Genomic DNA, 27,399 nt, shown 5'->3' with positions numbered 1-27,399 from the left:
GCATGAATGGGATGTCAGGGAAGAGTACTGCCTGCTTTTTGGGCACTGGGAACGTCTGGTTGCCTTCTTTACACGTGGTAGGATTTTGGAGAACTATACAGAAATAGAGCTGCAAACATCACCAAGTACTGGAAAATATGCAGTGCACAGAAAGACCTAAACAATATGTTCAGCTTAGTTAGATAAGGCTGAGGAGTGACTTTATTGTGATCTTCTAGTTCCTAGATAGGGATGAGATTTCTTTGGATACGTGGTCCTGGATTTATGCAGAAAAAGACATTATGAGAGACAAGGGCTGGAAACTGAATAGAAGTTTAAAACAAGAGATAAATTTTTATGAGTGGAGGCTTGTTAACCTCTGGAACAAAATTTGTAAAGAAGCTGAAGATACAATGGAGTCTTCCCTGGTCCATTACATGACAGGACTAGATATTTTTTCTGCTGTTAGAGTTGTGTGGTGCCTTATGTAACCTCTTCTCCGGGCTGGATCCCCTAAGGTGCATTGTCCAAGTTATGCAGGAGCCAGAACAGCTATTACCTTTCTCAGTTTTGGCCTTAAAATCTATTGTTTGTTAAGATGTACTTATTTTGATGTAGCTGAGAAGAGATGCTGTGCCTGCATGCAATCTCTCTTTCTGAGATGTCAGCTGAGATTATACAAATGTTGGTTTATTTTGGAGAACATATGCTGCTGACATATTGGAAAAATCCCAGCATTTAGCAGTTCTCTTCCATTTATATACAAACAGTTTTGTGAAGTCATTATTTATGTTTTCCATTCATCTTAACTCGAGCTTCTTTCAGGCAAGATGAGATACTAGAAAGCAACAGAAAATATGAAAACAAGCTGTTCTGCTTAGTATTTCTGTTGTCAACACTCATCTCCTGGAGGGTTTTCTAATCTCAGAAATGCTTTTCTTCAGCAGCACTCATCTAATTTTACCATCCCAGCTCACAGTGCAGCTACAACCAGTGTTGCACCAGTGTTCAGGCAAGGGCCTGGTAAATTCCACACAGCTTCACCCCTTATAGGGGCTGCCTAAGGCTGTTTCCCAAGACACAAAAGAGATTAATCTCCAGGGGGATCAGGAGTAGCAAAAGTATGAGTTGGACCTCTGTAAGTGGAAAATACACAAGAATAGAGTTTGGGATAAGTTTTGAGAGTTACATTTGAATGAAGTCTTTCAGAGGAATCATCTAACTAGCAGTAGGATACTCTGGATTTGGAAGTTTTAACGTTGTCTTTTCACACCTGTTTTTTTTTCCTTTTTTTAACATATAGATTATCTTGAATGACCGGACAATTGATGTGAAACAGGATTTCAGTTTTGGAATCAACCTGGTAAATGCTGTCCACCCCTGTGTGACCTCACCGTGTGCCAATGGAGGCACCTGCGTTCCCAAGAAGGACAGCTACGAGTGTGACTGTCCCCTGGGCTTCGATGGGCAGCATTGCCAAAAAGGTAACAATGGCTGGATATCCACCCAGGGATCAGGAGCTGATCACAAAAATCAGGAAGATTTAGCACCTGCAACTACTGCTGTACACATGCCTTTAAATAGAAACCCTGGAGGCCAGAGCGCCCCTTTCATTTGTGCACTTTCCATGTATCTAGGGAAGAATTTGTTTTGTTATTTAGGAATGTGGTAACTGTTATCCCAGCACGGGGCTAGGATCCATAGATAGCAACCTGGTATCTGGTTGCTTGTGGTGAACAGCACTGAACACTCACACTTGGTACACGTCCCACATTGTGCAGTGCTGTGCAAACGGGGAATTCCTGCCAGGGTCCTCCAGCCAGCAGTTGAAGCATGAGCATGGATAACCCTTGTAATTTTATCCACCCCACAGCTGACAGCAAATGCTGCTCTCACACACAGAAGGGTCTGCTCCTGTTCTAGGCACTGACTGCTCTGATGGAGATTGCACCATCTGCACAGATCCTGCCTTGGTAGGGCGAAGGAGACCACCAAGGAGAAAACTCATCCGTGTGCACATTATTCTCTTTTCTTCAGAGCCACTGTAATAGTTCAAACCTTAGATTCAGGAAAGGGATGAGATTGCAAGAAAAGCATTTAAAAACTGTGCTTTGGGTTATTCCACTAGATGGAGTCGTTTCCCTTCTGACAAGCTTGATCTTAAAAAATTCCTGAGGGGAAGTTTTGTAATGTAACAGTAAACTCGGTTCAAAAGAGCTGGCTGACATTATTGTCTTCACCCACTGCTTCATTTCTCACAGTCATAAACTTCAAAGTTAAATGTAGTGGTTTTGGTTAAATTGCAATGAATATATTGGCCTTTTTTTCAAAACAGACAATATCTTAGAACAAAAGCATTATAATAAAATGCAATGCAAGAAACCGCTTTGCTTACGTTGTTGTGGTCTAACTAAGTGCTGAAACAACGTCATTTATCCTGGCTTTTCTGTGGGGAGGCAGGAGAATTGGGATTTTGACTTTCTAGGCATGTGCAGGGTGCTAAATTCCTGACTTGGAGATGGTATCTGCAGCAGTACCAACACAAGTCCCAGGGCAGACATTCAAGGGAATCCTTTGCAGCTGGGTGTGTGACTGCCTGCCCTTGGTGGGCAGTGCTGGGGCTGCAGCTCCTCGCCTCTGCTCAGCTCCTGGCCTGCGCTGAGCCTGGGGAGCAGTGTCTGAGCCCGTGGTACCAGCAGTGGTGCCACTTGGCTGGCATCCTCCCTGTTGTCACCTCAGTGGATGTCCAGGCTTTCAGAGACAGTCTGAAGCACTTTTGCCTGTAATTTTTTTTAGCCAGATCCTTGGTGCTGCTTTGTATGTGAATCTTCATTAATTTTTTTAAGGGTGTCCAAAAGCATAAGCTGCCTGGTTTCTGTTCCTGATACCTGTGGCTCCTATTCAGGTGCAGCTCAACCTCTCTGAGCTCGTGCAGCCTCATATGCCCAAAAAATTTAAGGGTTTTCTGATAGATGTGCATAGAGCATGGAGTTGCTCCTGAACCTCAGTCCATGACAGCCTTGATGAGAACCACCTGAAACAGATTCCTCAAAATAATCCTTACCTGTGTCTCTATTGGGGTGTAGACATTCTTAAGGTGAGATGCACATCTGTGTCATTTCTGTTTCACAACAGGCTTTTGGTTAGTGCACTCAGAAGGTATGTGAGGTGAAGATGCTGTCTCCATCCTTCTTGGTGGTAGGCTGCTGTAAAAAACCCTAAAAAGCAAAGTGCTTTTGAGGGAGCTCACCTCATTCTTCAAAATTACACACACCACTTAAAAACTCAAGTAATGCTGGTATGAGGTATATGAGATATTGATTCATATTGTAATGGATCATTAGCTGAAGATTCAATAGAGTTTTTGCTGGCATTGCTAGGTTTTATATCTTCTGTCCAAGCTGGGGGAGTGCTAAAGATATTTTTATACTTCAACTGTAAGATGGAATAGAGCAGCAAACTCTTGTTTTCCTTTGGCTAGAACTGATCCCTGGGTAAAACCTGGTGAGTCACTGAGATTTGAGAAGCAGGACTAGCAGAAGGATTTGCTGCTGGTCCCACCTGTCTGTCCCTTTGTGTGTTTTGAGCAGACAAATATAGATACTTGGAGCAAACCAATTATGAAAACAGTACTACCTTCACAGGTGATTGTAGTCACTTATGCAAATGGTAGGTGGGAGATTACACATCTGTAGAATAGTGGGCATGAAATTGGGCTAAAGGAGATTTTTGTGCTTTAGAATAATAAACCCAGAATGTTCTTGTTTTGTTTTGTGCTGACTCACTGCAGAGTGTGGAAGTTACTGCCTGAACAGTAAGTACTGTAAATTATGTGAAAACTACTCTGTCATTGTGTGTTTGTCTGGATGCTGGGTTTCCATTAAGCCTGGCAAGTTTCTGTCATTAAGCCAAAATATTTTCTAAGGTTATATAGTGCTTCCTTAAACATCATGCTGTTGATATTTCAAACTGCATGCAAAGCATTTGCCAAGCTCAGAACAGTGGCTATAGAGCTGGTCCCTGTATTTGCAGAGCAAAGGGCCAGGTAGCTGGCTGAGGGTTTTGTGGTGTGACTTCAGGCTGCCCTGCAGTCCAGAGCTCACTCTTGCTTGGCATGAGAGCTTTGGTGCTTGTCTGCCAAATCATGATGAGCAAAGAATGAAGGTGTGTAGTCTTAGATCTCCTTACTGGCTCTGCTCCCTTCCAGCTGCAAAGATCCTGGCTGCATCAAGGTTACTGCTAAAATTTGCTTGTTTTTCTGCACTCAAATTCAGAGAAACAAATGAAGAGCAAGCAGAGGTAAATGCCCATTAAGCTCTTTAGAGGAAATCAGAGTACTCTGGCACAGGCAAAGGTGCTCTGGCATGACATGGGCACCTTCCCCTGCTGAAGGCAAGAGCAGTGGGGCTCCAGTGCAGGATGTGGTGGGGGAACAAGGCCTCCTTTCATGCTCTGCTGCCATCAGCGGCTGTCCAGTGCAGGAAGTGTCAGACCTGGCGAGGAATGTTTGGCCAGTGTAACACAACTTTTTGCAATCTTCCTATGCCTTTGGCAGACTGCAGGCTGGACATGGCCTGTGGTGGTTTCTTTAGACACATTAGGCAGCTTTCCTGATTTCACTATGGATGAAAACAGTCATTCATCACTATCTAAAATTCTCAGTTCTTGACACCTAGAGCTAAATTTCATATTACTGTTTCTGGCTGCCAGACTACACCAATTGTTGCATATCTGTGTCACAGTGAGCTCTAAAAGCACAGCCAGACCCTGTGTTGCGTAAAGAAAGCAAGCATCCTTGCCCTGGAAAGCTTGAAATTTATATAGATGGGATTAGCTGTGGGTTGAAGGGATTATTCCTCAGTAAGAAAATAGGATGAAGGCACCTATTTTAAGTAATTTATACTTATATAATATTAATGCTTATATTAATGCAGCAGTCAGTTATGGGAGATCAGCAACAAACTCTAGGATGTTCACTCAACAAAAAAATCAGTTTGGGCTGGTGCTCACAGCCTGGTGAAGGGCTGTGATACAAGAAGGGCTCTGTATCAGGGATGTTGCATGGTTTATGTCACACAGCTGAGTTATTTTGCCAAAGTCTTCTCTGTGGGCAGCAGTGCACCCACTCCAGTTCTGGCTGCAATGTTTGTCATGGTCCCAGCCATACACCATAGGGGCACCTGGGGCTGTCCCTAGAGAAATGTTGTATGGGGGACACAGAAAAAGACCCTCAAGGCTGCACTGCAGTGTTGAGTGCACCAAAGGGCTCCACAGCCTCTGCCGTGCAGCCTTCAGCATAGTCCCAGCTGTTTTCAGTAGGCTAAAGTGATCTGGGGCCCTGGACTCTGTGACTCTTCCCTGAGACAGCCTGCTCCCCACACTGCACCCCAGGGCTGAGCTCTGGGCAGGCAGCAGCCACTCAGTGCAGTCACAGACCCTGAAACAGAAAACAGGGAGCAGCTCACAGGTTGTGTGTGCTGCCTCAGCCTCCCTTGGCAGGGTGAGAGGTCCCTAATGTGCTCTGCACATTATGGCGCTCTCTTAGCAGCTGGGGAGGAGTTTCTTAGCCTATAAACAAAGGTGGTTAATGCACAGTCTTTGGCAAGAGTGTTGGACCACATAGAGAATCAAGGAATGTAGAAATGGGGGTAAAGAGAAAATTTGCAATGTTTTCCCAATGCTTCGTAATTTTCTGCACTAACGTTTGTAGTGGAGCAATACATTAGGCTCGTGCCATGGAGGCTGTAAGCAGAGGGACTGTCAGCCATTTAAACTCCCTTAACTGCTGCCCCTGCATTTGGGCAAAATCTGTCAGTGCCTGTTGGCAGAGCACTGTGGGTTCAGCTCAGTTCTGTGTCACTGGTGGGTACCTGCCACCGCAGGAGTAAATCAATAAAAGAGTTGTGTCTCTTTTTTTCCTTCCATTTCCAAGTCAGCTACCTGACACTCATCTTCATTTTTTTGTATTTACTTCTCAGCCATTACAGAAGCAATTGAAATCCCACAATTTATTGGTCGCAGTTACCTCACATATGATAATCCAGATATCCTGAAAAGGTAATGTATCTCCTGTGGACCTAAGTATTCTGTTTCTTAAATGTAATAATGTTAGGAGCCTTATGTGAGAGAGAGTAGAATATGTACATGTTTTAAGCTGTACTTATAATATTTCTGACTGTACTTCTGCCATATTTTTAAATTTCAGGGAAAAATACATTTTAAATGCATATCCTTGTGGCTTAGTTTATTATACTTGTGCATCTTGCAGCCTGTCAAGAAATAGCACACCTGTGTCTGGCACAGAGAGGGGCTGATTTTTCCCTGAGGGCAAAGAACAGCCATACAGGGCTTGTGACTCAAAAGAGACTAAGGACCTTAACTCCTTTTTAACTCCTGCTTTAGCCTAACATTTAGATCCTCAAAGTTACTTTTTTGGCTGCTTTGTATCCTAGAACATCCCCACATTCCAGCAAATGTTGGCTTGTTTCAACAAATTCCTCCATCTACCTTTACTTCAACCACTGAGTAGAGAAGGGTTCACCAGTGTCCTCACCTCCCACCTACTGGGACCTACTGATTTCCCCTTCTTATGCTCCTTCCTCTGCCTTTGAGGGCATCACATCTAATTCTCGAAATCTGCTTCTTGGGCTGGATTTCACACTAGGCTAGAGGAATAAAAGGATTTTCTCCTAATTGTATGGGATTACCTAGCAGCTATTGTGTAGAGAGATGAATTAAATTCCCCTACTCTGAAATGATGGAAATGGGGATGTGAGCCAGAACCCTTCACAGATCAGCAAGTAAATGAGTTGCAGGAGAGTAACCCACCAGGCCAGCAGAGACTAAGTACTGCATCATCTTATGTTTTTTCGAAAGAAGACTGGCACAATTTAGTTTTTTACTATTATTTCCTCCTTCTACATTAAACAGGGTATCAGGAACAAGAACAAACGTGTTCATGAGGTTTAAAACCACAATGAAGGAAGGCCTTTTGATGTGGAGGGGAAACAGTCCCATGCGACCTAACAGTGATTTCATCTCTCTAGGCCTTCAGGAGGGAGCATTAATATTCAGGTAAGCTTTCTCTCCCTTGTTTGTGTAACACACAGGGCTCAAAGGAGTTGCTTCAACACATAGAGTGCACTTGTCCCTTGGCACAGTGTGAGACACTCTCATCCTCAAAGTTTTGTTCAATGATGGATCCCGTTTGCTGTCTGGGAGAGGATGTAAGTTGAAGAGGTGATGTGCTGCAAAATTTGCATCACTCCTGCTTCCCAATTTTTCAAATATCAGGGTGTTGTTGTGATTTTCTGAAAGATTTCTTATGAGGGGATGAATACTCTTGGTAAGCCCCCCACATACCCATCAAACCTGTCTCAGGCAGAGCAGGGTAGGGCTGGCAGGGCTCGAGGACAAACTTTGGTGGTGCCACTGCTCACTGTGGGCTCACTCTTTGCCAGACAGTGCACACAGGGGCAGGGCTTCCACCACCTCAAACCCCCAGACATCCAGCCCTGTGACACACACACGCAGCTGTCACCACACCTTGTTTCTGCCACCATCCACAGAATCATTAATTAAGCAGTAATAGTGCTGTCAAAATGGTGAAACTGGGGAGTCTTGGGAAATGCTGGGGTCTTGCTCCAGCATCTCTTTCTCCCTTGCAGTCACTCAGGCACACCCTGTGCAAGTTTTTTCATGGTGCTTTTTTGGGAGTCCTGTGTTTTGAAAGCCATGTGTTTCCTCATGGTGCTCCTTTAGGTTGTGTAAGGCAAATACTGAAACAGCAAACCACAGATGCCATCACTCATGTGGATTATTGTGAGATACTGTTGGTCATGTGGCAGAGAGCTTATTATTTAAAGTTTTTTGGTTTTTTTTACTTTACTAAACTGGCTGTTTTTTGCTACCAAGAATGTATAGATAAGTTGCATGTTTCTATTTAAATTAATTTCTTTTAAGCTTTTTTTAAAATGTGATTTAACAGCGACTAACTTGGCAAAAACGCAAGTTTCCTCATTGATTTATAAACAAGGAACTGACTCTGCAGAAGTGGTGTGTTGTTTAAATGTCTGGAAGGGATTGTCTCTCTAACATGCATGATACTAAGTGGCCACTCTGTTCTGTTTCCAAAACACGGTGCAATTTTCATTAGGTTACTGCTCTTCCTCCGAGATAAAGATAGTAAAAAGCTTTAGACCAAACCAGCTGAATTTTACTGAAATATTTGTACCTTCCACATTCATTTAGGAAGGTGAGAAATTAATCTACCAAAATAAAACCTTCATAAGTAATAACTGCTTACTGAAGGGGAGCATCAAAGAAGATGGTGAAAGGACAAATGCAGAAAAAAAAATCTGAAAAGTTGATCCTCATGATAGATTTTCATCTTTTGAGAGGTGAAGTCAAGAGACTATCGGGGCTGTGAATTTGTCTGAAGAATTCTCCTGCAGTTTAAGTTTAGGTGTCTGTGTTCTGATCCAATTTGAAATCCAAAGCACACTTTTACTTTCCCATTTTCTATGGCCTTATTCCCTGTACAGTGTACTTGCTGCTAAAGGTTCTTTCTGTTGCTCCCTGCTTCTGTCAAAGGTTATTTCACTGTTGTAGTGGGATAGCTGTTGCAGAGGAATTCATAAGGGATATAAATCAAATTTCCGTTATAAAAGGTCTAACATTTTGATGCAACAATCCTGAACACTCAAATCCTCTTGTTGTTTTTGACTTAGACTGGTTTCTGCATCCTGGGTAAAAGGGGGTGCTTGCCTGAGACTCACTTAAAGCCCTGGAGAGGAAACAAATTTAGGGTGACCAGTTCGCACTGGACAGCTCACAGTTTAATGTGCTGTTCTTCAGAACCTCACCCTGGCCATGAGTTCATTCCATGTTCAGTCTTTTTTGGAGAGATGGTGATGTTGGCTTTAATCCCTCCTGCTTTGTACAGGCTAAAGTCCAGCAGCAGCTAGCTCATCCGGAGCACTCAATAGCTCACTGTGCTGTAGCAGCTACTTCTCTTTTGTTAAGGTTGGCCCAAGCTTCAGGGACCCAGAAATTAAGATGCCTGAAGTGTAAACATGATGGGGACATTATATCTGCTGAGTTATTTTAGTAGAAGCAAGCACAAAGAAATAATTAGAGTGGCAGGCTGAAGCAGCTGCATTTATTAGACTTCACCTTTTCTAACATCATCGGTCTCAACCTTCCCTATATGTCAGACGGTTTGTAGACCAGTTATGGGTTGCATGCTTATTTGCTCTTGCAGAAATTTATTTATTAGCCATATTTGAAACTGTAGATCACTGACCTTCATAGTCCCCTGCTTTGGGGAAGAGTGGCCATGCAGAGACTCTCTTCCTGCTCCCATGGAAAGGTGGTGATGGCACCCACTTTGACTCAGGGAGTTTTCCTGCTTGTCCATGAGACTGACTTTACAAAATAAGAGCACTGCTGCTAGGATTCCACTGATTGCCCCAAAATCCGAGCCAAAAGGGAGTAAGGATGCCTGAGCAGTTTGGCAGGCAGGTCCTTTCAAGGAAGGCAGTAACATTTCAATTTTTTTTAACTGTAGCTACAATTTGGGCAGTGGCATTGCCTCCATCACGGTGAACGGCTCTTTCAGCGACGGCCGGTGGCACAGAGTCAAAGCTGTTCGGTGAGTGGGCAGGCTCCATCTGGGGCACCTGGGTGGCACAGAGCCAGAGCTGTTTGGTGAGTGGGCAGGCTCCATCTGGGGGGATCTGGGTGACACAGAGCCAGAGCTGTTTGGTGAGTGGGCAGGCTCCATCTGGGGGGATCTGGGTGGCACAGAGTCAAAGCTGTTCGGGAGTGGGCAGGCTCCATCTAGGGGTACCTGGGAGCCACCCTGCCATTAAAGATGCTGGTTGGCATCTCTGGGGGCTGGTGGGGTGTGAATCACTGCGGCTCCACACTCACACCTCACTTAAGAGTGGAGCTGTTAGCAGCTTGGCTGTTTCAGGATAGTGTGCACAAGGATTGCTGTGTTTGAGGTGACAGTGCCAGCTCGGCACAGCTCAGGGCAGGCTGCCAAAGTCATGCAGGGTTATTCTGGGGCTGTGACAGACATTCTGTTAAACCCGTACCATTTCGGTCAAGAGTATTTTTCTTTAATGTCTGCATTTTAAAATTCCCTGGTGAGTATTTTGTGGGCTGGCACAAGCATTGGAGCATAGACAGTGTAAACCTAGTTTTTCTATTTGGAGGAGGTGCAGACATCTTGCAGTGTATATATAACTCATATTTATAACTCATTACCTCATGGGAGGCAGCTGTGTCCAGCAGGGAAAGCATACATCCCTCTCTTCATGAGAAGTTGATTCCCTAGAAATCACAGTCCGACATTCAGCACAACTTGTTACCAAATTCAGTGAGACTAGGACCCATCAAGTAGCTTTCCTGTTAATACTGTTATTGACCAAATGTAAAATGGCTCTAGTGAGTAATAAAAGTGCCGAAAAGTAAGTTTTACCATAGCTTGCCCATTTTTCCCTGCTGTTGAAGCTTTTGCTGTTAACTTTTAACATTACATTTGATTCTTAACAATAGGTCAGAATGTGCCCATCCCCTCTGTCCCCTACCTGTCCAATTTGATTATTTTCCAGCACTTTCTACTCCGAAAATGTGTCCTGCACACTTTGCAGGTCTTTTACATCTATTAAAAAATCCTAAGACCTGAAAAGTCTGGATGGCCTTAGTACACTGTGTCTGTGGGGCTTCCCAGTTCCAAGCCTTCACCATGAACCCAGCTAAGCTCTGAGTTGCTCTGGTCTCCTGGCAAGTGGAAAATGCCTTTGCTCCTCCTCCCTTCTGACTGTAGGCTGGATGAACGAGAGTGGTTTGCTTTTTGTTTCAGGGATGGACAGTCTGGCAAAGTAACCGTGGACGATTATGGTGCCAGGACCGGTAAATCCCCTGGGAAGATGAGGCAGTTAAATATCAATGGAGATCTCTACGTAGGTGGGTGCTAATTATTCGCATTCAGGACACAGATGCAAGGTCAGCTGCAAGACAGGGCTGTCCAGCTCTGTCCAGCTCCTGGTGGAGGTGTCACACAGCAGCCTCCAGTCTGCCACAGCCTGTTTTGTGTGAGGAGGCCTCTCTGAGTGGGATGGGGGAATGTGAATCAGAAGGGATGAGCACTATAGGACACCCTGTGGTACTCCTGGCAGGTACACAGAGAAACAGCAAGAGGCAGCTAGAAACCCCACACCTGGGCACAAGCTGACTCAGCTCTTACTGATGCTACAATTTCTGGAATAAATAATTAGTGTCCTAATTAATTACCTCCTGCTTATCCCCTCTGTAGTTTCAAGTGCTTAAAATTGTTACTTGAAACAATACAGAGCAACCTGTAAATTAAAATTCCCTTCTGAGGGGCACTAGGGATGGCATTGCTGGGTGTGCAGCCTGCCAAGCAGGAGCAGAGGCCCGTGCTGGTGAGGAGGGGTTTCTGAGAGCTGCCTTTCCCGCAGGGGGCATGAAGGAAATCGCCCTGCACACGAACCGGCAGTACCTGCGGGGGCTGGTGGGCTGCATCTCCCACCTCACCCTCTCCACTGACTACCACATCTCGCTGGTGGAGGATGCTGCCAACGGGAAGAACATCAACACGTGTGGGACCAAGTGACAAGAGAGGGCTCCCGGTGCTGAGGACCCGTCGTGTGCGTGCGTGTGCGGCTGAGCGGGAGCTGGCTGACACCGTCCTGTGCAGCCGCACCGTGCTGGCCGCCTGGGAAGGTGACACAGCCAAAGGGAAACCCAAGAACAAGGAAAAGGAAAAAGAACATTTTCCCCCTCTCATTCCCTCTCCTTTCCTGTCCAAATGAAACCAAGCATTTTGTGTATGAACCGTGCCCCCTATCCCTTAAGTGTTTAGTGAGTGCTAAAGGTTGTGCATCCGTGCAAAGGCAAAGTGTGATGTTACGAGTAGCTCAGTGACTGTGCTTTGTGGTCCTTAGGTTATCTTTTGTAGTATCAGAGGAAGCAATCTTGAAACACCTGCAATCATCCCACCCTGCAGTGATACAGTGACTGTGCTGTTTAACAAATACACCATCGGGCAGCATATTCCTGCATTCACATGTGGGTCCTGGAACAAGCAGTTCTCCCTACCACTCTCTGATTTAGCTAAATTATGTTTCATCCTGTGTAGCAGGATAACAGTTACAATGACTGGTTTCAAAATATTGTTGTTTGTTAAGGAGGAAAGTTCTTACAAGTCTACTTTTTTATTACAAGCAACAAAGAAATGAACCAATTTTGTAGAAGTAATTTTATACTTGTCTATTTTTTATAGCAGCAGCAGACCTGCTTACAAGGCATCACTTTTAACATCTACATGTACTATACAATTAGCTCTTTGCACACTTTCATAAAAATAGAAAAGTGACCTGTGGCTTAATGTCTGTATTATACAGTTTTAATGGGGATATTTGTGAGTTATGACCAGTTTTACATTTGACTCTTTTTGTTCTGTAAATTTTGACAGATTAAAATTGTACATTATGAAGCTTTCCTGTCTTAAACAGATTAAAAGATTAGGAAAAAAAAAAGAGCAAATACTTGCTACTGTGGTATTATAAATTTTTTTTAAGAAAAATGAGAAAAGCTATTGCAAGAGACCTTGGTAGGTCACAGTCCTCTTAAAATGTTATGTTTTCTAGGCACTGGACCAGCACTTATGCAACCTTGATTGCCAAAGTATAATTTAAGCAAGTAAACAGAGTGCTGTTGAGACACTGAAAGAGTGGTTCAGAATTTCATAACTTGGAGATTTTTCTTCCTTAATTCTCTGTTCAAAGTGGATGAGCGAGCCTGTGCAAGGGCTGAGGGAGGAAGAGAGACCAGCCATGCAGCAGGGCACCCCACAGCCTGCCACGTGCCTGTGGCAGGGGAGCCACAGACTTCCTCAGGGGCACAGGCTCATATGAATGCCTGTGAGCTGAAAGGACCTGATGTGGTGAAAGCAATGGATGTGAGGAGGTTTCTGCTGCATTTTTAGTGTCCTCAGAGTGCTCCTGGCCCCCTGAGAGCTCACACACATTGCCTAGATTCATCCCACCTATACCTACACCTAGATAATGGTACAGACAAATTCCTGCCAAGGATACCCCAGCTCCGGTCCTGCATGCCAAAGGGACACCCTGATCTCTTAGATGAAAGATCTTGTGCTCCTTAAGATAGCAGTGGTCAAAAACAAGTGAGGCACTTATTACAAACAAAAAATAAAAGGAAAATGGCAGTGGTGGTGCCATCATGTGATGTGCACCTGTGCTCTGCCCCATGTTCAAATGATACTTCAGGAAAAAAGTCTGTAGAAGACACAGGCAGTTTGCAGAGGAACTGGAGACACTCATGGCTCTCCTCCCAGGAGAAGCAGTTTTGTTTAGCTTGGGAGCCCCATGGGGAAGGAGAAACCCTCTGTGGCTGGGAAAAAGCATGATAAAGTATACCAGATCAAGATGTGCCTTTGAAACTAAAGTAAATGGAATTGGATGCCTTGGGATATAAAACGAAAATGTGTAGAGTTGGAAAAAAGAGTGAAAACTAAAATTTCTGGAGGCTGAAGATTTTTCTGTCTACTCAGTGTAGCCCTGTGGGAGTGGCCTGACACAGCCTTGGGTCGTGTCTAAGCTGCTGGCTGCGTGAGAGGGAAAATTCACATCTTATGAGCTTGAGGGGTTTTCCAGATGCTAGTGACCTGTCCTGACCTGGCACAGAGTAGGGAGATTTGACTGGCTGTGCCCCATATCCTCTGGACGTGCTGGGCTGGTGTGGATGGGGCTCTACCATGGTCCACAAACAGCATCATCCTCTGCTCTGTGCCTTGCCTTTCCCATCGTTTTGTTTCTGTCACAGTTTGGAGACCAGCTCCAAGACAAACATCTGGTGGGAGAGGTCTCTATTTTAAGATAATTTACTGCAGAATACCGGGTGCTCTGGTACGAGGTGGTGCTTCTCCAAAACAAAAGCAGCTCTTCTGAAATGTCGGGCAGGGAGGGGCGTGGGTAGGAAATACCTCTGTAGTAGTTGTGGAAAAAGAAGGCTTCCCAAATGCCTGTTTCCAACTCTGCCTATCAGCACGTGGGAATTCGGGGCTGGTGACATCACCGTGCAGCGGTGCAGGCTGGGCAGGAGCAGCGCAGCTGCAGCGGTGCAGGCTGGGCAGGAGCAGCGCAGCTGCGCAGGCTGGGCAGGAGCAGCGCAGCTGCAGTGGTACTAGCTGGCGGCGGTGGGGGCGTGAATAGCAAAGATGCTGGGAGGTTTAAATCATTAAAAAAAAGATCCTGTCTGCACCCTTTTAAAGACAGTTTGAGAAACATCCCTCTTGTATGTCTCCACTCTTCCTGTAAAGCTTGGGCATGGGTTTCCACTTCAAGGGCTGAACAGGAGACAGATACCAGAAAATCAGGAACATCTGACCGCATGTGGAGGCTCTGCCCCTCTCACCCTCTGTCACCCTCCCCAGTGACGGCTGGGTCAGGGAAGGAGAAGGGAAAGGTGGACAGTGAATGGCAGAGTGATTAGTCATTTTCCCAGGAACTGGCCTGCATGTGCTGCTCGCTGTCTCCAGGAATGTTTATTAGTTGCATTACTCATTGCTTGGGCTGACTCAGATGCAAGGCATGACCCCAGTGCTGAAGAGGGTAAGTTCCTGCCAGTTGGAGCCTTGTCCCTTTTGCTGCAGTTACCTGAGCAAACCAGCAGAGAAGGCAGCAGCCACAAGAGCTTGTACCTCTCTTTGCAATTTAATCTCCCTCCTTAAACTGCAGCTCTTATTTTTCTTACTAGTTTTCTACATTATTCTCAAAACATGTAACACTCCACTTAGTAGGGCTGAACACCTGCCTTGATGCCAGCTTTGGTGGGCTGAGCCAGGCTTTGTGCTGAGCACTGGCTGCTGGCCAGAGCTGCTTCCTGCCCCTCACTCTGCCCAGGGCAAAATGTGTCTTGCTGCTCTCCACTACTCCTCCATCTCCATGAGAACCAGCTGCTAGGAATCAGCAGTTAGGTTTAATCTGCTTCATCCTAAAGGAAAATAAGAATAAAAGAAAAAGAAAGCAAGTCAAGGGGTTCCAAAGCCAGATAAGACTTAGCAATGCTCCCTATGGTTGGAAAATCCTTGCTGCACTGGTTTGTCCTGGGTCAGCTGGAGCTCATTTCCATCCCAGTCCTCCCAGCTTGGCCCCAGGGAGCAGAAGAGTGAAGAGGAGGAGGAGGGGGCTGCCAGGGTTGGGATGTTGCCCATTCCCTGGATGGAGTATTGCCCTGCAATAGCTGCCTATTGTAAAAGTTGCTATTTTGTCAGCCAGGCTTTCCTTTTGAGAAGAAGTTTTCATTCTGTTTGCATGGCAAAATAAGCTGGGTGGAAAATGTATTGTTTCAGCTCTGCATGTGCAGCTGCCTCCACGACAGCATCACCCCTCAAGGGGAAAATCTCCTCACTTTAAAGGAGTACAGTCGTGGTTTACTCAGGGAGAGCAACAGCCACATCCCATCAGCAGATATATCTTTTATCATCATTCAATTTCTTCGGTGGTGGGGGTGGAGTGGGGGTGTTCCCCTTCCCCAACTCTCTCCCACTCCATTTTTCATTGGTTTGAGTCATTGTGGCCACTGTGATGTTGTGCCCTTGATTCTGCACTTAGGCATTTCACTCATGAATTACAGCCTGGTGCCAGCACCTGTGGTCACTGCAGCTCTGCAAGGTCCTGGCTTTCTGTCCCTGTGGACAGAACTCGCTCATCTGTGAGTGCCCACTTGTCAAGCCCCTTGTGATGGAGACTGCCTGGCAGTGCTGTGACCGACTGCCCTGATTTCTTTTGAATATCCATTCACTGTCACAGCATTTTCCTTTGTTCATTGTGCACTAAGACAAAGATGACATTGTTCCTCTTTCCCTACTCTTTCTTTTTAAATCTTCCCTGAGTCTTTCTTTCTAGGAAAACAACCGTGCCAGTTCTTTCAACACCATCCCCACAGGCCATGTTTTCCAGCACTTTTTGTTACTGAGATATATGGAGAAGCATGGAAGAAATAGAGCTGCAGAGCACGGACACTCCTTGTTCTGTCTCACAAAACAGCAGCTTTCCAAGTAATTTTTTATTTTGCAGACTCTTAAATACTTTCTATTGGCAGTAGTGGCAGCCTACATCATCACTTTTTGTGGACATGGCAGAATTTTCCTAAATTTTTTCTGTCTTTGGAAAACATGGAAGGAGCAATATCTAATATTTTCTTTACCATTTCACTTGCTTCCATTTTTTTTTCCTCTCTACAATTTTTAGTTTTGGTGTCAGCAAAGCAGAATTCAAAAATGGAATCACCCATTTATCATCATGTTTAGGCAGCTTTCATTTGAACTGATTGTTCTTACCAAAACACAGATTTTTTTTTTTAATAGGTAACAAATGTTTCATAGAGAGGGACTTTAAGCTTTATTTATGTATTGAGAGAAGCTTTCTGTGGTTGCAGATCCAGGGGAGTGTGTACTTTGATGCCACATTGGGAGCAACCAGCACTGGCAGCACAGGGAGAGTCAAACAGAAGATAAGGGTGTGTGCTGGAACCAGCCAGAAAACATGGATGGTCTGACTCCCTCTCTCCACTCTCAGTGTGATGGTGACATATGGCACAGTTCATGGTCCCTGCAAAAAAACTCCTGTTTTCATGGTCCTCTGCTGCTGCTGCTGCTGTGTGGTCTCCATGATGATTGTATCTACTCATTCCAGCTGCACAGGAGCTGTGTTAAATATACAGCTCAGCTGGATTAACCTGGTTTTGCTAAGCATTGAATTAGCTATATCTGATCACATGCAATATCTTCAGAAGGTACTGCAAAGCCATCATCCTGTTAATTCTTTTAGACCTGAGACACAGATGATGGAGCAAGATCTGTCTGGAGCTCTTCCCTGGTGTCCCTGCTCTGACCAGAGCAGTAGCAGGGCTGGAGAAGACAGCTGTGGGTTTCACTTTTGAAACAATCAAGCCTTCCCTCCTTCCCACAGCTCTAAGTGTCTTTTCAGAGCAACACTCTTCAGTCCCACTAAAAGAGCTGAATCCCACATCTCCCCAGTGCTTGGAGGAGCTCCCACACCCTGTCCAGTTGCTGTCACATCCAAATGCACCAATCTGCTGTTGTGAGGCAAGGAATTGACTCTGACCTTCAAGGATGCCTCCAAAGAGACGGAGAGAGCACAATGCCACCATGCCATGATGGTTTTGTGTGACGTGCTGTGGTGCAGCACCTGTCATCACGCACATTGCTAAGCTCAGGTGTCATTCCCAAGTAAAGGTGTAGGTGGGTTAGATAAGCCACAAAATTCTTTGGCTGTCACAAAGACACATCACAAATGACAAGACATTAATGGCCTCAAACATAAGGCCCATGACCATTAGCTGATCATCTCCGTTCCTCCAAAGCATGCTGAGAAAGTGTCCTACACCACCCAAACCAGCCCCACAGTGCACAGCCTGGGCCGCCCCATGCCAGCACAGGGGTGTCCCCCATGCGGAGTCTGCAGGGGCTGATGTCTGCACACCCTCAGCCCAGGCATGCAGGGGGATCACACATCAAACCCCAGCTGTGTTACAGCCACAAGCCAAGGAGGACACAGGTAAGTGACCTGGACTTTTTCCTGTCCCTGCATTGTACACCAAGAACATGAGGGCTTCATTGGCCTTGGAAATGGTAGGGTCTGTTGTGCTGAGGAGAAGCTGCCTGGGGAGTATTTGTTACTATCCACTCTGCCTATCAGGAAGCCAAGGCTGTGCTTGCTAGATCCTGTGGTTATTTACTCTGGCACAAAATTCAAATAACTCTGTTTGTACTGGGGCATGAGCAGAATTTAACTCTTACTTAAAAAATAAATAGGAAAGCAAAGAATATGAAGACATATAAGAGTGTAAGAAAATATATTTATTAAATTTCATGGCAATACTATGGCAAAATTGTTAAACACATGCTTACTTTTAGACACCCAAGCAATACAACAGGAGTTACATCAAGCAAGCAAACTAGGTTTAAAATGTATGCAAAGTTGTATCTTAGTGTTAGGTTAGTCTTAAATGTCAACTGCCACGCTGAAATAGTATATCCCCAACATGATCCCATGCTTCCTTTTTAAGCATGCATTTGTTTAACTGCTTAGCTGATAAATTTTCATATTGATACACTTTGTTGAATCAGTATTTTACTTGGCATGCTACAGCTTTATTAAAGTGCCTTGTGATGATTTTGCTAAAATTGTGAAGGAAGTAATTTTTCAATAGTAGATTTGGAAGCTGGAAAATTTCAGTATCATTCAGCAACAAAAATATGCTGAATGACTTATTAGATTTAGTGTGTTATGAAGACTATTTTTTCAGCTCAATCTACTGATTTATTCTCAGTATTAACTTCTATAGATGACTATGTCAAATTGGCAAACAATATTTTCACTAGTATTAAACAAAAGTCCATTAAAATCTTCATAAAAACAGAACATAAAAAACACCTCTAAGCAAATTATTTATGCTGTAAAAAATATGGTATAAAAAGAGCTAAAAAAAACATTGAACCTATTCACAGTATATGTTTAAAGTTACAGCATTATAGTACAATGTTGTGTGTTTTCTTCAGGTGACCTGTATGATTCCACCAGTTCTAATGTTTTGTGTGCCACAACAGGCTCAAAGTTCAGATTGCTGTTATCTTCAAGTAGGATTTCAGATATGATATGATTCAGATGTCTTTTTGTTATCCCCAGCTTTACAAACTTCTGGCATGCCATCAAAACATAAAATGTTTCCAAAGCCATTCTTGAACCACATTTAGAAAACATGGACAGAGTGATGTTCAAGGATTCTTTTTTTATTGTATTACTACTAAAGGGTGTGACCTTTCTATTTTACTTTGCCCTGCTCGAGCTATTAATTTTTAAAAGCTTTCTTAATCCAAATAATGAAAAAGTGAATTTTTCACTTTTTGTTTTGTTCCTGGGTTAGTTTTACTGACTACCTTTTGCACAACATGAGACCAAGTGAGCTGCAAAGGTATTGACCCTTCTAGTGGAAGTTGTCCATAAATCTCCACTGAAGCTTGCTTTCAGTCAAAATGCAGATTTGGGACTGTCCTAGAGATTTTGTTAGGTATCAAACTGAAAACCAAGGATTTCATCTGCTCTGGTGCACTACAAAGTCACCTGGACAGTGCTGTCACAAGAAGAGAGTGAGACTGGAGAGGGATTAACCCCAACCTCTCATGAGACACCCTGCCATTAGACCAGCTCACCTGCATGGGGGTACTGAGCCCCTGCCCTCCAAAACTCAGAAGTCCTCTTGAGTTTTTTTTTTTTTTGTTTCAGTTGTAAAAGCAGAAGGAATTAATAGATGTTTTTGTGGGGGAGAAGTATTGTCATGCACACTGGGACAACTTATAAAGTTACAGAAAGCCTGCCAATATCATCTGAGGTTTGTTTGTATAACATGCTAAAAGGAAACAAACACTGGTTATCTGAGAAACACTGGGAAAAATCCAGAGTTATATAAATGGGGGAGGGGAAAGAAAATTGTGGTGGAAGAAACTATTTTACAGCTCCTAACAAGATATCTAAGACAGTCTTAAACATAAGGGAATAAAACACTTAAACACTTCTAAATCCTTGTCTAGCATGTGGGGTCTGGTACTGTGTTTCCAGGCTGGCTAAGGAATAGACAAGGGGAAAAAGCCAACAAATACTGCCAACAGCCAACAGCATCTTTGAGCATCATCCACAGAGGGCACCATTTAATGCAAGCACCACAAGTGTTGCAAAGTGTGTTGGGAGGAGCACAAGACAGCTTCCTCTAGACAAAACTGTCTCAGAAGGTATATATGCATGTACAGGTCTTCAAAAAAATCGCTTTGGCAATTGTAAGCCGACTTCCTCTGCCATATGCACCTAGGCACATGAAGATGCAAGCACATGTGTGCGTAAAGGGTTAGGACCTAGTGTTATAAATATTAAATGTCATTTGCACTGAAGTCTTCATCAAAGTCTGTGGCAGAACATAAGATGTCATTTACAAGGGAAGCTCTTCATAGATTCATGGTACACAGAGCCTTGTTAGCAATCTCATTCTCTAAATGTTACATTTTTCTAATATCTGTCAAATTATTTTACTATATTTCTATCTACTTGTAGGGATACAAGCATTCTATTTACAAAGCAGTATTTATTTAAAAACAGAGCACACAATTTATCATTGCCTTTTCAGAGTGATGTGTAATCACCTTCTCTCTCCAGTGCACCCAATCGCTTTCCTTTTTGCTCCTATTCATGTTCAACTGGGTGAACTCATGATCACAGGAAACACCACAGCACTCAGCTTTACCCAACTGAACCTATCAACAACAACATAAAAAGGTGACTTGAAAATGCCTCTTCAGAGCAGCCTAAAGCTCGAGGTCAGCAGGAGTGTGCTGCTGCCACATTCCTAGCAAAGTCAAGTTCTGGTCCCCCACACAAACCAAGGATGAACAAACGTGGTGCATCTGCCAGTTGTTCCATGACAAGCAGCACAGTGACTGGCTCCCTTTGGAAATGGTTTACCCATGAAAGCAGCAACTAGAGATAATAAAGACAGCAAATGTCAGTTTTCGGGTTCTAGGTCTGCCTATACAGCCACTGCATAGCAGGGGAGGTAATTCACTGCCTGCCTGTAATATTAGCTTACTATTTTGTTGATATATTAATTAGTAGTTCTGTGAGGTATATCACATGCAGATCTACCATCCCAAAATCTAACGCAAGCGTGAGATCCCGCATCTTGGGCATGTCAAAAAACCAAAAATAATGAATGTGTCAAATAGGAGAGTGCACAATGATAAAACAAATGTGACTGATGTTCCACACGTACAGTGAACAGTACAAAAACCCATTACAAAACTTAAATTGTCACATATGACAGGCATGGCTCAAAAATAAAAAGCAGCAGAACCGACGACTTTCTTCAGAAAGCAACTGCTTGGCATCAATACCCTACATCTCCAAACACTGATCCTGGAGGACTGAAGTTAGGCATGACACAATCCCTTCTGGTCATATCCCTTCTGCAAGTTGTTGGATTTTGCTTTTTGTTTGGTTATTTTTAGATTTTTTTTTAAAGCTGCACTTTCTACTCTTCTAATAATGAAGTAAACAGGCAAAAGAACTAAAAATAAATGTTTAATAAAGGGTAAGATTTTTCACAAAAGGATGGTAAGGAAATGCTGTTTAAACTTTAGGATTCCTAAGATATTTTTCAGAAAAAAAACTTGTCCGAAGAGGCTCATCAGGAAGCTAGAAGGCACTAGTACAAAAAATCTGATCCCCTCTGAAACTTACAACTGTTATCAAAGCATTTAGAGGCTAGGAGAGAGCACCATGCTTTGAAAAGAGTATTTGGTTCAAAGACATTCCTAAAGATGCTTCACTGGTTTAACATGGCACTTGGGCTCACAAAGCAAGTCTGTTCCCTGACTGTCCTGGTCATTCATCCCTACTGCTCCATGTACCTAGGGGTGGCTGATCACATTAGCAGACCACCTCTCCCTACGAATCTGAATTCACTGCTGAAGATCTGAGATAGGCAATTGAAAGGCAGCACTGAATAGGCTCAAAGGAAACCACAGAGGTGAAGCAGCTGATCTTTCAGGTGCTGGAATGACAACTGTTTACTGGCTCATCAGCATTAAGTGACAATGACACTACAGATACTGCACAAGCTTGTGTCTCTCCCACATCTGCCCCACTCTTCTTACTGAAGCCATTGCTGTTAAAGGACCTTTCTGACCTGCATCCTGAAAGTCAGAACACCAGATATATAGTCAAGAATTAGAAAAAAAAAAAGAGATTAATAACTAGGTCAGAGGGAGTTTATAAGATCAACATGGAGGCAGAACATACATTTGTGGAGCTTTTCCTTACCTAATCACTAAGAAATGAAGCAATTTAAAATGTTGTTGTCTTTACTGAATAGGAGGAGCAGCGCACTGGGAAACCTGAGTATGTGATGCTTACATGTAAGTGATTCACCGTATGAACACTGACAATGGTCCTCCTAAACAGCTTCCTGTGAGAGCTCCGTGTGTTCTCTGCAGCTGCCTTGATTTCCAGTCTACAAATTAAAAATTGCTAGTACTCTCAAATGGCTGTTTGATTTTGTTTCTTGCAATACACAGCCATATGAAAAGCACAGTTATTCTTCATGGTCAGCTGTTCTGCTACAGAGGGGTTTTTTTTTTCCAGTTGGATCACCATACAATACTGATTGCTCCTCTGTACTGAGAATCTGCTCTATAAAACAAAAAACCCCCTAACCACTACCCATACACGCTGTCCATGACATCATCTGCTTTCAATTAAAAGCATATAGCAGCAAAAGCTAAAATTCATCTCAGGAGATGGACACATTAAGCCAAATTTACACTAGTGAAAAGAAATACTCTAAAAAACAATAATTATGAAAAACAGTTGCTACTATTAGGATTTAGCATCCTCCCAGCTATCAGTCACAAAGGGCTTAACTGCTTCCTTTCATGTGTTAGTTTAATGCTCTAAGTAATATGCTATGACATCTCTCTTGCGCTGATACTTGGTCACAAATGGACGTCAGGTCTTTGCACTGCCCGAGTTTCCACGTGCAGCCCTGCTAACTCAAAGACTCAACAGATGAATCCTTTGTGCACTTTCTGTCCTTTCAGAGACACCTTGCACTCTGCCAGACCTGCAGACTCATCTGTTTTTTACTACTTCACAGCTCACTAGCCCGGGAGGCACACGCAGGAGGCTGTTACCTATTATGGTAACTATTTAGTGCTTTGCCTTTTTGTCAGCTCTGAAACACCTCTACACTTTCACTCTGTGGAGAGAATGAAAGTGACAGAGACATGCCAGCAGAGACATGCCAGCCTCTGAAACTGAACCACCCATTGCTGTGATTAGGTTTAACCTTATGCTTGGTTTTATTTTGATGGCCAGATCATGTGGTTTGGAGACCACATGTCTGTCAAGTCATCTTCCCAGTCTACTCTCACACCTTTACAACTAGCAGCCTAGCCAATTCAGTCTCCTTATCTGTTTTCTTTAGAAAACCATTCCCGTGTATTATTTATTAAAAAAAACCCCAAAACCAAACAACAATCCAAACCCCAAACAAAGCCCAGTAGCTAAGGAAATGAAGATTAATAAAAAAATTGGTTAGAACTTTATGGAGACCCTCTTTGATCAAGGTCTTTTAACATTTGATGCCACCCCACTGTTTTACAGCAAGAAACAGGTAAATTTCTCAAAAGTTTCTCCTGTAAGCTAGTGAAATTTATGTATGCCACAGCCTGAAATTTACACAGTGAAATGTTACAGTTACAGTTGCCTAGAGATGCACATGGGAAAACAAGCATTTTAAAAGATGATTGTTTTAAACACTCCTTTAAGCACACAAATGTACATAATTTAAGCTTTCTTTGCATCACATATCTGGTAAAGGAGAGGTAGAATTAAGCGGCACTAAAACCTCCCTGGGTTTCTCCCTGCCACTAGAGAAATCCTACCTTGTACTCCCAGGTAGGATTTGTATAGAAGGTCCTGTTGGGTTGACACATAAGATCAAAGGTCAGGCAGCAGGTAATACAAAGCTAATACAATAAAGACCATCCAAAAAGCAATTTCTCCTCAAGGACCTAGTCCTACTACCTCTAATTTCATGTGCCAAACTGCTTCAGCAGCTAAGGTGAGTAGACAGAGATTTCCCCATGACTTACATTACTGCATAGTGCAAAGACTGCTAAACACTGAGGGTGAATGGACTACTGTACCACTTCAAAGCAGGACATCTGGAGCAGAAGCTATGAAATACAAAATGTATTAGTGCAATACATTAGGCAAGATTAACTCTTTAACCAAAAGATAGAAAAAATATAGAGCATTCTAAGGTATTTTTTAAAAAAAGGAAGTTTTAAACTTTATGCAGTTCTTGTTGAGGTTTCAATCAGTGTTACACTTCTTTTCCCCAAGTTTGTACCCCTGAGTCAAACATTTAATAAACATTGTACAGTAGGTACAGAAATTAGTGTCTAGTCAAAAAGCAACAGATTTGAATGGCCATTGCTTTGTAAGTGTTAAACAGTGACAATAACCTTCCATACAGGAGAAGAAAAAAAAATAGCACTCTCATTTGTTCATTGTTTATAACTAGGTAAAAGATCTCAACAGTTTCCAACCACATTGTTTCCAAGTCTTAGGCTGAGATTTGCTATAAATTAAACCTTCAGTAAGGAAATCTGTTGGCGCTGCATCATTTGAGTCTGCATGGTTGAGAACAACTACAACAAAGCAAAGCAATCTTTCCAAGTTATAAATTGCATGAGACCATGTTTATCTTGGAGCACTGTGTGAAGGCAGGCAGAGTTCTTTGACTATAATTATCAGGGGCTGTAAATTCAAACCCCCTTACATCCAATATATTTTACTAGAGTAATAACTAAATTGCTATAATTTTGGCCTCTCAGCCTCTATTACAATGGAATATTAACACTTTGACTAACTTAAGTGCGGTAACATTCAGCTCACAAGAACTTCTGCTGACTGTCTCCAAGAATAATTCATGCCTTTTGCACTTTTCTTCTTCCTTTCTTAACAATACCAGGCATAAAAGCTTATTCAGAAGGCAGGTTCACGTGCAATGAGGACTCACTGTTAATCATTTGGTTTGTTCTGAAAAAAGTGTGTGAAGGACCACCCTGTGTTAATGGGTTTAGGAGAGTCTTCATCATCTTTTGGGGGAAGCAGAAACTGTCGGGAATTAATTGAACATGGGCTCCCAAAAGATGCATTTTCATTGTTGCTTTCAACTGATCCAGGAGAGTCTGGAGTGCCCATGTTCCACGCGTTTGTGTTTGCTTGAGGTCTGTAACCTGCAGTTTTATCCAATTCTTCCTCCACAGGTGAATGGCCCTCTATTTTCAGAGCACTGATAGAGAGCTGCATTTGTGGCTTATAGCCTGCTGTAGTCACTAAGTCTATTTCTGGCTCCTCCTCTGGTTTAATTTGAGGCTGATACATCGACTGGATGTCAATGTAAACCACCTGAGATGACCCCCCAGCTTCATCTGTAGGGGGATTTGAGATCTCCTCTTCAATGATAGGGGGGCAGTAGGAGACAACAATGTGGTTTTCCATTTCTGAGTCAGAACCATCTTCAGGCACAGTGGTCTCTGCTGCTGGGGACATCATCTCTGTGTCTTCAATCTTTGGAGCTGTGGACTGTGTTTCCACCACTTCAACACTATTGGGGGTGCACGGGTTCATTTCCAGTGTTTTAAGTGTCTTATTCCCCTGAAATGAAAAAAAGGAGAAGGGGGAGACACTAAGCTAAAAGATCTGGAAAATGTGAAAGCAACAAGTTGCTGAAATTACAGCAGTTTGGTGGCTTGTGGATTGTACTCATCCCACAGCCATTAGTACAATACATTAAAAAGAAAAAAGTGCTTATCATTTTCTGGCTCACATTCCTGTAAATGTTAGAAGTATTTTATGCAAATTAACGAGACTTGAGATCTTGCAGTATATTTTTTAAGAACTTTCTCCAAATCTTATCTTTGTACAACCCATTTCTGAAGGCTGTTTAAATATTCTGCCCATCTCAACTAATGTATCTACCAGGATAATGGGATATGGCAGATCTCCATACTTCCTGCTTCTTCTACTACTTCAACAAAGATGAGTGTGTTACTCTTGTATTCTTACTGGGTAGTGACACTTCTCATTAGCTGGAAGAAGAGAAATGCAACAGTCCTAGTTCAAACATTGCAATTAACTACATTAACAACAACAAAGCTCTAGATAGCATCTGACAGAAGTTACTCAGTAAATTGGCTTGTTTCCCCCTGCCACAGAGTTTTTTCCTGCAATTGGAACAGATGAGTCAAAGTTTGCAAAAGAATTTTTAACTGGTTTTATCTTTTAGAAGCTTAAAATACTAGATTTAAAATAAGGGTTACCTCACAGATGTTCCTCTGAAACTGCAGTGCCTTACTGTTCTCAGGATTCGGGATTTCTGGATAAAATGTTTCTTTAATCCTTTAAAGAGGAAAGAATAAACTATTATAAAGATAGCAAGGCCTGAAACAGATTGTGAATACACAAAAGGACGCAGGACACTTCCCTTTAACTCAGAATACTGAAGACATCTGGTGCAAAGATTTAGTGTGTTAAACTTTCACTGAGTATAATGGAAAAAACAGCAACCCCCTTTTTTTATAAGATGGGAATTTAATATGCCACATTTACTAAAAGCTGAAGATGATATGTCTATCTTTGTTTGTAGAGGGCACACAAATTATAGTATGTTGCCAGCTTATTTCCATTTGGAAACTGTTTATAAACTGTGCTCACTGGAAGAGAGGCTCCTGCAAAAGCTTTTTGCATTCCTCCCTCTGACTTCTCTCCAGCTCAGTTTCTCCCTCACCTTCCACATGGAGTTTTTGCCACCCACCTTTGAACAAAGCCCACTAACATCTTTGGGTATATAGAGAAAGCAGGGAGTAACTAAAATAATGGAAAACCCTAGCACTGAAGCAAACAGTTCCAGAAAAAGATGAGAACCCAAGGTAGGCAGTTACCATTCCCTCTTTCGGTAGCAGAAGATGCTGGCCAACACTCCAAGCAGCACCACCACTGCAACGGGGATGAGAATTGCAATGATTAATCCTACAGCTGGGGGATAAGAAAAAGAGGAGACAGTAAATATATATCCAATATAATCAGTGAGTTTTATGCCTTTTCTTATATCCCCCCCAGTTAGAGACCTTTCCATTAAACTCAGCTAGTGCAGTGGTCTGCAAACAGCGACCTACACCATCACCCTTTTCCTTTGCTGGAGTTCACAGATTCAGTGATAACTACAGGAATCAGCCGATATTTCTCTCTGATTGTTTAATTACAGAAGGCTTCATGTGCTGTACAAGACTCATTAGTACAGTGATTCTGTTCTCATTAAGCACTGGCATTGCACTTTCATGCTATCTGAGCTGGCCAAGTTTCTGGTAATGGCTCTTCTAGGCCAACGGCTAATTGTATAAACAGCATTGTCTTTTATATGTTTTACAATGCTTCTAATCCCTGAGCTTTAGTGCCAATAGATCTCCACTGCCTTCTTCCATTGATATTAAATGCTTCAAGCTTGATTTTCATGTATTTAGTTGCACGCCAATGTTTAGTCTGTCATAGGAAATACTTTTTTTCTCTTATTCTCCAAAGTCAATCTCTTTTTTGTAATTGTCTTTCTGTGTTTGATTCTGTCAAGGGATCAATAAAACTGAATTCAAAGCAGAGAAGCATCTGTTTTCAACTCTGAAACTGATAAATATTTCCACATTGTCTTTCTTCCCACCATGTATTAGCAGAT

General features: G+C 43.0%; 2 protein-coding genes across 3 annotated transcripts in view; one reads left to right on the top strand and one right to left on the bottom strand.

The window, feature by feature from the left end:
• The window catches only part of EGFLAM (EGF like, fibronectin type III and laminin G domains), a 75,598-nt gene extending 63,053 nt beyond the window's left edge, over positions 1-12,545 (top strand). The window contains exons 18-23 of the mRNA XM_030969141.1: positions 1,283-1,463; positions 5,958-6,036; positions 6,910-7,053; positions 9,548-9,631; positions 10,850-10,953; positions 11,469-12,545. Of these exons, the coding sequence (XP_030825001.1) occupies positions 1,283-1,463; positions 5,958-6,036; positions 6,910-7,053; positions 9,548-9,631; positions 10,850-10,953; positions 11,469-11,623 (747 nt within the window). The 3' untranslated portion in view covers positions 11,624-12,545. The remainder of the gene's footprint in view (positions 1-1,282; positions 1,464-5,957; positions 6,037-6,909; positions 7,054-9,547; positions 9,632-10,849; positions 10,954-11,468) is intronic.
• A 5,348-nt stretch (positions 12,546-17,893) lies between these two features.
• The window catches only part of LIFR (LIF receptor subunit alpha), a 53,684-nt gene continuing 44,178 nt past the window's right edge, over positions 17,894-27,399 (bottom strand). For both annotated transcript variants that reach the window (XM_030968302.1, XM_030968303.1), the window contains exons 18-20: positions 26,615-26,708; positions 25,994-26,072; positions 17,894-25,328 (exon numbers count right to left, since the gene is read on the bottom strand). In XM_030968302.1, the coding sequence (XP_030824162.1) occupies positions 24,690-25,328; positions 25,994-26,072; positions 26,615-26,708 (812 nt within the window). In that variant the 3' untranslated portion in view covers positions 17,894-24,689. The remainder of the gene's footprint in view (positions 25,329-25,993; positions 26,073-26,614; positions 26,709-27,399) is intronic.

This window comes from Camarhynchus parvulus, chromosome Z, assembly GCF_901933205.1.
Source record: "Camarhynchus parvulus chromosome Z, STF_HiC, whole genome shotgun sequence".
Classification (NCBI taxonomy): Eukaryota; Metazoa; Chordata; class Aves; order Passeriformes; family Thraupidae; genus Camarhynchus; species Camarhynchus parvulus.
Note: the sequence above shows the minus strand (reverse complement) of the source record. Positions and strands in the feature narration are given on the sequence as shown.